The sequence below is a fragment of the Arachis ipaensis genome, chromosome B07 (genome assembly GCF_000816755.2).
Source record: "Arachis ipaensis cultivar K30076 chromosome B07, Araip1.1, whole genome shotgun sequence".
NCBI lineage: Eukaryota > Viridiplantae > Streptophyta > Magnoliopsida > Fabales > Fabaceae > Arachis > Arachis ipaensis.
The window spans coordinates 28,402,339-28,411,608 of NC_029791.2; the positions used below are offsets into that span (position 1 = coordinate 28,402,339).

General features: G+C 33.1%; 2 protein-coding genes across 8 annotated transcripts in view; both read right to left on the reverse strand.

The window, feature by feature from the left end:
• LOC107609861 lies at nt 229-5,399 on the reverse strand. Of its 4 annotated transcripts, XR_002351304.1 has the most exons (6): nt 5,218-5,398; nt 3,951-4,629; nt 2,502-3,753; nt 1,620-2,425; nt 1,052-1,332; nt 229-784 (listed from the first exon to the last, which is right to left on the reverse strand). XR_002351304.1 is itself a non-coding variant. In XM_016311911.2 (5 exons), the coding sequence occupies exons 2-4, from the start codon at nt 4,509-4,511 to the stop codon at nt 1,620-1,622; spliced, it is 2,619 nt and encodes an 872-aa protein (XP_016167397.1). In that variant the 5' UTR covers nt 4,512-4,629; nt 5,218-5,399; the 3' UTR covers nt 229-784. The 4 variants fall into 4 exon arrangements, 3 of the variants coding, with proteins under 3 accessions (XP_016167397.1, XP_016167396.1, XP_020963209.1); XM_016311911.2 differs by lacking the exon at nt 1,052-1,332 and having other exon boundaries at nt 5,218-5,399; XM_016311910.2 differs by lacking the exon at nt 229-784 and having other exon boundaries at nt 901-1,332.
• The window catches only part of LOC107609221 (zinc finger protein CONSTANS-LIKE 9), a 6,107-nt gene continuing 5,419 nt past the window's right edge, over nt 8,583-9,270 (reverse strand). For all 4 annotated transcript variants that reach the window (XM_016311094.2, XM_016311095.2, XM_016311097.2 and 1 more), the window contains exons 5-6: nt 9,013-9,144; nt 8,583-8,856 (exon numbers count right to left, since the gene is read on the reverse strand). In XM_016311094.2, coding sequence (XP_016166580.1) covers nt 9,015-9,144 — 130 coding nt within the window. In that variant the 3' untranslated portion in view covers nt 8,583-8,856; nt 9,013-9,014. The remainder of the gene's footprint in view (nt 8,857-9,012; nt 9,145-9,270) is intronic.

A 9,270-nucleotide genomic window follows, 5' to 3' on the forward strand; every position in this document is an offset into this window, starting at 1 on the left:
CTAAAAAATATTAATATAATAAATTCCATAATAATGAAAAATTAATTTTAAAAAAATATTGAATCAAATTTTTTTAGGATGAATAAATTCATGACAAATAAACCTCTAACCAATTTAACATCAAAACAATATTGATATTTTGTATGAGTGAATAAAAATAAATAAATTCCTGACTAATTTAAATTTAAAAATAAATAAATCCTGACAATGATAATATGAGTATATGACACTTATCACCTAAACCTGTCACCTAAGCAATTTTCATTGCGAATTAACAGTAAAAAATGACGGAAAAATCATGTTATTAAGGGACTAGAACTGAAATGAGTCTTTCTCTGTTAGGGAAGACTTCGTCCTGTCCTTCGAAATAATGAAGAGAGATCGAATTGGGTGTTCACTCAAGGTCAAAGTATTAATGTTGGCCTAAAAATGAAACATAAAAAGGAAAAGCATAAAATTAAAGAAACATTACTACTAGATTTAGTCAAAAGAGAAATTGGATTTGAGTAGCACGATAAACTCCATTTGCACTTTCAAATGTTCTCGAGTTTCTTTCACATTCATATTAGGATGAAAACCATACTTTAAGGCAAATTAACACCAAAGTTTCTTCAAGCTGCTTCTAGCTCAACTTGTGAACCATACACCTTACTTAGCACCGAGTCACATGTCTAACTTGTTGAATTATTTCGCTCCTGGTTTTCTTTCGTTGTTTAATCCTTCTATGATTCTGATCTGTAGCAACATTCTAGTTGTTCAAAACATTCTTGGTGAAGAATTTGATCTGCAGTGATTAGTGAAGATCAAGCAGTAAAACTCACCACATTAGACATCAGAAAAGAATTTAACCTAAAACCTCAGCCAGAGTTTAACATAAGAAGCAAGACATGGATTAATTAATTGATTCCCTAAGCACTCATAAATTCAAATTCACCATCAATAGTCAAAGATCACATTTGGTTGCAAGTTTATGCATAATGCATACCAAGCATAAATCATGACATGAGCAAAATTAACAAAAATAACATGGTGCAAAGCACATGTAACATACCCTTTTTCATCTTCTGCATATTTTATTTTTAACATTATCATAGAAATACAAGGCTAGCACCCTCCTAGTAGAACGAGATTGGGGTGAAGACTTAACGGTGAGTCATGACCGTGGCGCAGGTGGGCGTCATGGAGAAACTCCTCTCTCCCAGATCAAAGTAATACAATCAGTTCGCCAGTGATACCATTCCAAGGTTTTGGGAAGTAAAGCATCAAGATTTATCCATCATGGTTCTCAAGGTAAAGAAATCAAGCCGGTTTCCTTAGTTCTCTCATTCCAAGCTACAAGTACCAAGTAGTTATCCACAGACACATAATAACCAAAGCCGTACAAAAGCGCATCATAGCTAAGGTAAAAGCCATCATCGTGAGGGAAAAAAAAAACTAATATTTTGGATTAATAGTCAGAACGGTCCTTAAAAGATTAAAAGCAACACTACTGTTATTTAAAGAGCAATCCCTTATATTAATATATCTATTTAATAAATCATCGCATCAAGATTGAAAAAGTAATAAATGAAAGTCCATTTTGCATTAATCAATACATACAAAGATCATCAAGAACTTACTCATAACTGCAAACTTGACTTAACTCTGCGTCGAACTCGTTTGCCTCTAAGTCCTTCACGACGGCGACGCTTGAGTTGGTGTATTTCACGCTCATCCATTTCGTTTAGAAAACTAGTTGATTTGGGCCGACCTTTCATATTGCGCTTTGACAAGGAGTTCGGCTGAATTCTTGGGCCATTATATACTGGCCATGTATTTTGATGCCCCACCACCTCAAACTCTTTCTCATACACCTTGCAAACTTTATCAATCCTATAAATATCATTAACATAAACTTCCCAATTGATGTTTTGATTGGAGCAGCACGCAATTACATGAGGGCATGGATATCGATCAGTTTGAAAATCACCACAGTCACAGTATCCATGCCTTAAATCAACTTTTAGTTCTTCCTTGCTTGATGGTTCTTGAACATAAAATATCTCATTTTCACTTACAAATGTAGTAACAAGTACACTTTCAGCTGCAAGCTGGTTTTCTTGTAGGCGTGTCATGAGCATTTCTGAGAAAACGTTTCCCGTATCTTTTCGGGCATATACCTCTCTACTTTTGGAAGCAAACAACTCACACAACCGAAGGTATGTTGCTCTAACCAAGGCTGCAATGGGAAGATTACGAACCCCTTTTAACACAGAACTTATACATTCAACAAGATTCGTCGTCATATGTCCATATCGGTGTCCACCATCAAAGGCTTGAACCCACTTTTCTCGTGGAATTTCATCAAGCCACTTGATATATGCATCGCCATGTTGACGCATTTGCTTGTAGTGGTAATTATATTCACGCTCAGTCCTTGAATACCCTGCAAAACAAGATGTAGTTGGTTGAGATATTTTGAAAAGATCATAAGTCACAAACAAAAACAAAATGTATGTTACCTATGCTCACAACAAGTCGATGCAAGTAGGGCTTCTCAAATTTCCTCAAGAAATTAGAAGCTATGTGTCGAATGCAATACATGTGAAATGCTTTCGGTGGTGCCCACATATCATGGCATCGTTTTATTGCTGTTTTAATTGACTCGTGGTCATCAGAAATGATGGTAACCCCATCCTTCATCACTACATGCTTACGTAGGTTATATAGAAAAAAATACCATGCATCTACGGTCTCATCATCAACAATTGCAAAAGCGATTGGCAATAGACTTTTATTGCCATCTTGTGCAACTGCAACCAATAAAGTCCCTTCATATTTTCCATGCAAATGTGTCCCATCTACCTGGACTATTGGTTTGCAATGTTCAAACGCTTTAATGCAAGGCCCAAATGTCCAAAACAATCGATGGAATAATCGAACATTCGGCAACAGCTCAGTGCCATGGTAGGCTGGTAGTGTTTCAAGTTCAACAATTGAACCGTGAACAATAAGAGACAATGCTTCCAACCATTTCGGCAGAATTTCAAATGAGCCCTCCCAACTACCATAAATATTTTCAATTGCCTTTTGTTTTGCCAGATATGCTTTACGGTATGTTGTTGTGTATCCATACCAAGATTGAATCTCTGAAATCACATGATTTACATTGAAAGATGGATCATCTCGGACCATAGGCCCTATATGTTGTGCAATCATGTCAGAATCCAACTTTGTATGGTCTTGAGAGGCCATCTCCAAGTTACAGGTGTGTGGTCCATTGTATCTCCTGATTTCCCAAACATCCTTATTCTTTATGAAACTGACCCTAACAAGCCATTTGCACCCTGAACCAAAGTACTTGCACTTGCAATAAAAAGTTGCTGGTTCTGACTCGTGAACTTTGTAATCCACTGATTTAGATAAACTGTAATTTTTAATTGCTTGTACTACACCCTCTTTATTCTTGAATAGCATTCCAACACACAATTCACCATTTGCAGCATAATTCTTACTCACATTTACATACTGTGGAAACTCAGGGGCATGCATAGCTTCAAGATCTAAAGTACGCATGAATGGTACAGGCTCGAATGGATGCTCAATAGCCACTCTATTTGGTACATTCTCCTCATCTTCACAACCATCAGTATCATCTGCACCATTGCCACCACTTCTATGTTCTTGTTCTAAGAAAGTATCACTTTCACTATTGTTAATTTCACACTCTGTACCTCTTATTGGAAATGGGCTTGGCTTAACTTCTTCAAGTTGCTGGCTTGTAGGAAAATATTAATTAAAAACAAAAAAAGTAATATATTAGTGTAAATAAAAATAAAATTTAAACAACAGATATCATTATTCACAAGAATAAAAAAATTATAGAATTCTGTACCCAAAAAAGAAAACATAAAAGTAACATTCCACAAGAACATCAAAACATTAATAAGACAAAATAAACTATAACTCACTGGATATGAACTAGGAACTGTTTCATCACACTGATGGTTAGCTGGAGATAAACACGGAACTGTTTCATCGCACTGCTTGTTAGCTGAACATGATCTCAAAACTGTTTCATTGCACTGCTGATTAGCTGGACATGGTGTCGGAACTTCTTCATCGCACTGCTCTTTGACCGGACATGAACTGGGACCAGCTCCATCGTCATTGGCTTTAGCAACATCTTCAAACTCTACATATAGCTCAATGACAGTAATGTGTGGTTGAAACTGTCTATATGTCATACACAGTAGTCTCATATCATTGTCACTGCTTATTTTAACTGCTTGATATTTTATATTTCCATTAACAATTGATATTGGACACCTGTATTTTATTTTCACCACTTCCCTTTTACTGCCGCCATTTATATCTTGACAAAGACCAGCGTTTAGTTCCACGAAGGACATGGTTTGGGAAATTGTGAAAAATGTTGGTTCATCACATATAAATGTCACACCTTCATTTGTGGCTGTACTAATGGAACCATCAAAATACACAATAGCAACAATATTGTTGCTAGTATCCATTCTTTCCTCTTCTTTTTTACTTGTAAACTATTCTATATCTTTTCATCCCTCTTCCAACCTTCTGTTACTTGGATTGTCTCTCTTATTGTTCCAACCAACTGCTATTTATCAACCAGTGCTGCAAACACATCACGAAAATATTAGAACACAAAAAGGTCAACGAAATAACACACAAATGGGATTAAATCCTGATCATATAGCTGTTTTCTAAGGCTTCTTAAGGTTGCCTTGGAGAGACATTTTTTTTTGTCCCTACTTTCAGAAAGCAGGAAAATACAAGAGCCTTCTATCTTTGGGACAGAAAAAATTTGCACAAGTTATATAACATATGATTGAACAAGTTGTCATCAAAATTAAAATCAATATGAAAAAGTACTGTATAACAAATTGCATGAAACCAATAATGTAGGTAGTTGTTTCTTTCTTCCAAGGAAAGAATAGCTACTAGGAAACATTTCGGCTAAAGCCAGAAACTCCATGAGCTTGCACTGTAAGAAACAACAACGAAAAGTACAACATGCAACTCGTGTTTTGAAAGATAAATTAATAGGGGAAAAAGAAATTCAGAATGCTATTAATAAGAAAACAGTTTGAAATATCACAAGTAGCATGCAATGCGTCACCGAAAATTCCAGATGGAAAAATTGAGGGAAAAGAAATTACAAGGTTTTCAAATATTGTAAATAGAAAAGGGTTAGTAGATTACGGAGTCAGAAGCGATGATGGTTCTTCGCTGTGTGTGTCTCTGGTATGTACTATGTAGATAGCGAAACCCTACTGAACTGAAAACCCAACTCTTTCTTTCTCTCTCTCGAAGCTTCGTTGCTACTTGCTAACCGTTATAGCGCAAATGGCGTGGAAGCTGATGCACCTACTGAGATGATGATGTTTTTTGAGTAATTTATATAGATAAATTGAATGAGGATTAAAATTAGACATATGTTATAAATTAAATTTGGTTACTAATATATTTTGTTTGATTTTTTATGTAAATTGAATTTTATATATTTTTTTAATATAAATTGAATTTAGTACAAGTTAAAAGCACATAGTAAATTGAAATAGTTAAACTCGATTTATGTAGTATATGGTAAATCGAACCTATTGAATTTGATTTACAAGAGAGAAATTTAAAGTAAATCAAATCAAATAGATACGAATTAATAGGAAACGCTGACTATATAAATCGAAATCAATTAATTTGATTTAGTATTGGCATATTCTATATAAGAACTCGAATTAGCTTGATACGATTTACATCTTTATTTTACTCCTTTCATAATCCCATGCGAGAGAAAAATCTTAGATTTTCAAACGACAAGGTTCAAAAATGGGAATATAGAAAACGATCCGAGTCGTATATACTGATTGGATGGAGTTGTCTATATTGCTGGTAGCATCAATGAAGAAGTTAGCAAATGAATTTTTTTTTTTCCTTCAAAATAGATTAGAAATGTTAGCAATAAGTGTCATAGAGTATTTGATTAGAAATGTTAATTGGAGTATATGTTAGAACTTTGTTAAAATTTTTAAATTAGAAATGTTAGTTAGAGTGGTGTTTAGAAATTTTGTTAGAATTTTTAAATTAAAAATGTGGGGAATAATAGTGATTTAGGATTGTATGTTAAAATTTTTTTTATTAGAAATGTTCGTGTTAGGTGAATTTTGATTCAGCGGCGATTTGATTTTTATGAATAAGATTAATATATTGTAAGATTATAATTTTAGCTATTAGTATTTTTTCCAAAAGGGCATGCATAATCTATAATTCGTTTAATGTATTTTTTTGTTAATTATGCAAAGTTTATTATGGTTCTTAGTAATTTTTTTAATCATTATGTATCATACCCGATGTATTACCAACATGAGGAGGCTTCATGGTATGTCTCTGAACGACCGGATCATACGTACTTGCAAATGGCTGGGTTATACCATCATGTGAGACTCAACGACTGGCTTAGGTTCGATGAACCGCTAGTTACTGCTTTCGTAGAGAGATAGTGTTTGGAGACGCATACTTTTCATATGTCATTCAGTGAGTGTACAATTACGCTACAAGATGTAGCGTACCAGTTTGCCTCCCGATCAACAGAGACTATGTTAGAGAATGTCTAACTCTCAGTTTTTGGATTATAGTATTCTAAATCTAAGCAAAATTTGTAGAAACACTCTGAATGGATCTTTATCAGTAAATTTTATTCTCTCTCGTATTTTTTTTTAATCGTTCCTCTGTAGTGCACAAGAACTAAAAAATTATCATTATTAGCCATTGTGAGTGCCACTCTTATGAAGAGCAAACTTTCTAGTTGTATTTATATAGGTCATACTTGTAGCTAAATCGAATTAAGTAAATTCAAAATATTGATTTCGAAATCCTAGCTAGTAATTCGAATTAATTAGATTCGACTTATCTTGAAGCAACAAGTTTAATAAATCGAAACAAGTTGTATCGATTTATCACTGGCTACCTTCTTCTATAAATCGAACTCATTTGATTCGATTTACCATTGTTGCGCGTTGTCAAAAGCTTATGGCTAGTAAATCGAATTCTTACATTGAAAAAGTGTAAATCGAATTTAATTGATTTAATTTACATAAAAGATCAAACGAGACATACATATAACCAAATTCAGTTTAGGACATTTATATAACCAAATTCAGTTTAGGACATTTATATACTTTACCTTATTTTTTATTTAATTGGTTTTGTTAAGAAATAATTTTTCATTAACCAAGTATCAGTTACCACCAAAATAGTGAACAAATAAATATTAAAGACAGATAGAAGAAATTTAAGAAGGAAATAAAATTAACAAAAAAAAGTTGGTTCCAACATTTTTTATTTATTTATTTCTATTTTTCTACTTTGTCTTTTTCCCCTAAGGGGTAAGGTTTCAATTAGAGTTTAATTCATTAGTAATTGCTGTGGTATTTTTTAAAAGTTAAATGATAAATTATTCTCTTTGTTAATTATTATGTGATAAGATTGTTTTATATACTTCTAAGTTCTAACAGATAAAATAACCAGGCATTTAATCAAATCTAATACATATTTAAAATTTGAACAAAAATAATTCCTTAAATCACACTAATATATGAAAAAAATAATTTATTCTCTAATTTCTAGATTATTAGATAAATAACTTTTAGTTTATAACTAAAAGAAACAAAATATAAATAAAATTAAAATCTCGATATCCAAGCAGAATGATACATTGATAGTTTGAATGTTTGATACCGCTACATATAAAGAAAAAGGTTCTTCAAATAGTATATTAAAAAAGTCTTCTAAAAGTTTGTCGTTGGCTGTTGAAAAATTTTTATTTATTCTATGATATAAATCAATTTTTCTTTATTATATTGATTTGTAGTTTATTGTTTTCTCTCCTGTTTTCTTTCTTTCTTCATTAAAATTCATTGAAATGATGAAGAAAATCTCTCCAGATAAAAAATTTACTCCATAAAACATAAAAAATGTCTCAACAGTTTGATATTCAGACTCGATTGTTATATAAATCTGATTACTTCAACTTCTGGAAACAATGGGACAAGATCATTTTCCCTCCACAAAACTGAGATATAAATCACCAGAAAGTGAACAAATTTGCATACTCGACAAATTGAGTATTTCGAATGAAAAGAATTAAAACTCAAATGCAGATAATATAAATTTTTATCCAGATGGTATAAAATTTAACTAGGCCATTAATTGAAGTCTATCAATGGCACCAAAATAAAATACAAACAAAACTTGTATTGATACATGATACATGTCCAATTAAACTGTTTCCTGTGATCAGCTAAATAGAGTTCTAACCTATAATAATAATAATAATAATAATAATAAATACCTTACAATTTACAATTTGTGATGCCTGATATATCTGTTGGGCAATTACACCTCTAACTGCATATTTTATGTACTGCTTTATGCTATACATCTCAAAGTGCAAGAGGCAAAATATTACAACATTATGAACATAAAAACAAGTATCAAATTAGCCACTTGTACATGTGACTAAGATCAGAATGGGAGGGAGTATGAGATTGAGAGAGGGAGGGTGCAGCATATATAATCAAGGGTCAGAAGACTAAAGAATTCTGCATTCTTAAGAGCACAAGAATAAAGAGGCAGCATGTGCCAACAGAGGCAATCAAAATTCAAAACCCATTTGCCAGAAGGAGGAGGCAGGGCACATTGTGATTGATATTGTGTCATTTTTGGCTGATATCGCAGCGAAATATCTATCCTTCAAGGTAAAAGGACACAATCTGCTCCAGAACTAAGATCCTGGTGACATGGCATTGTTACAACCTTCTTCCCCCTTGAAGAAAATTTAGGGCCCTGTGATAAAACCAGACAGCTTGTCATTTTTGTGGAGAGAAAAATTGCATCAATTTTTTCATCCATTTTTTGTTTTTCCAGGAAACAGTTACTGTTTTCTTTTGCAACTATATGAGTCTTTTTTTTCTTTTATAGGATCACGGTTAAAAGCTGTACACTCAGTAACTTCTGGTTTGGCTCATCGGGTCATAGTCATAAATATCACCGGCTTTGACAAACCGGCCCTTCACGCGCCTTCTGACATCAGCCCTAGCCTTACGAGAGGCATACCTTACTCGCTTTTCAAACCTAGAAAGATTACCAAACAAGATGTTACTCACCAATAGAGCTACAAAGCTAATAAGTTTAAACATAAATCAAATTGAACAAATTGGTCAATGGGGATGATAGCTTGGCTTACAAATTTGGCCGATG

Bases quoted from the DNA above. Each gene is read 5' to 3' on its own strand.
- LOC107609861 (XM_016311911.2), bottom strand. From the start codon at position 4,511: ATGGATACTAGCAACAATATTGTTGCTATTGTGTATTTTGATGGTTCC. The intron at 3,754-3,950 runs GTGAGTTATAGT...CCTACAAGCCAG, and splicing joins CAGTTCCTAGTTCATATCCA to CAACTTGAAGAAGTTAAGCC. The intron at 2,426-2,501 runs GTAACATACATT...CTTGTTTTGCAG, and splicing joins TCGACTTGTTGTGAGCATAG to GGTATTCAAGGACTGAGCGT.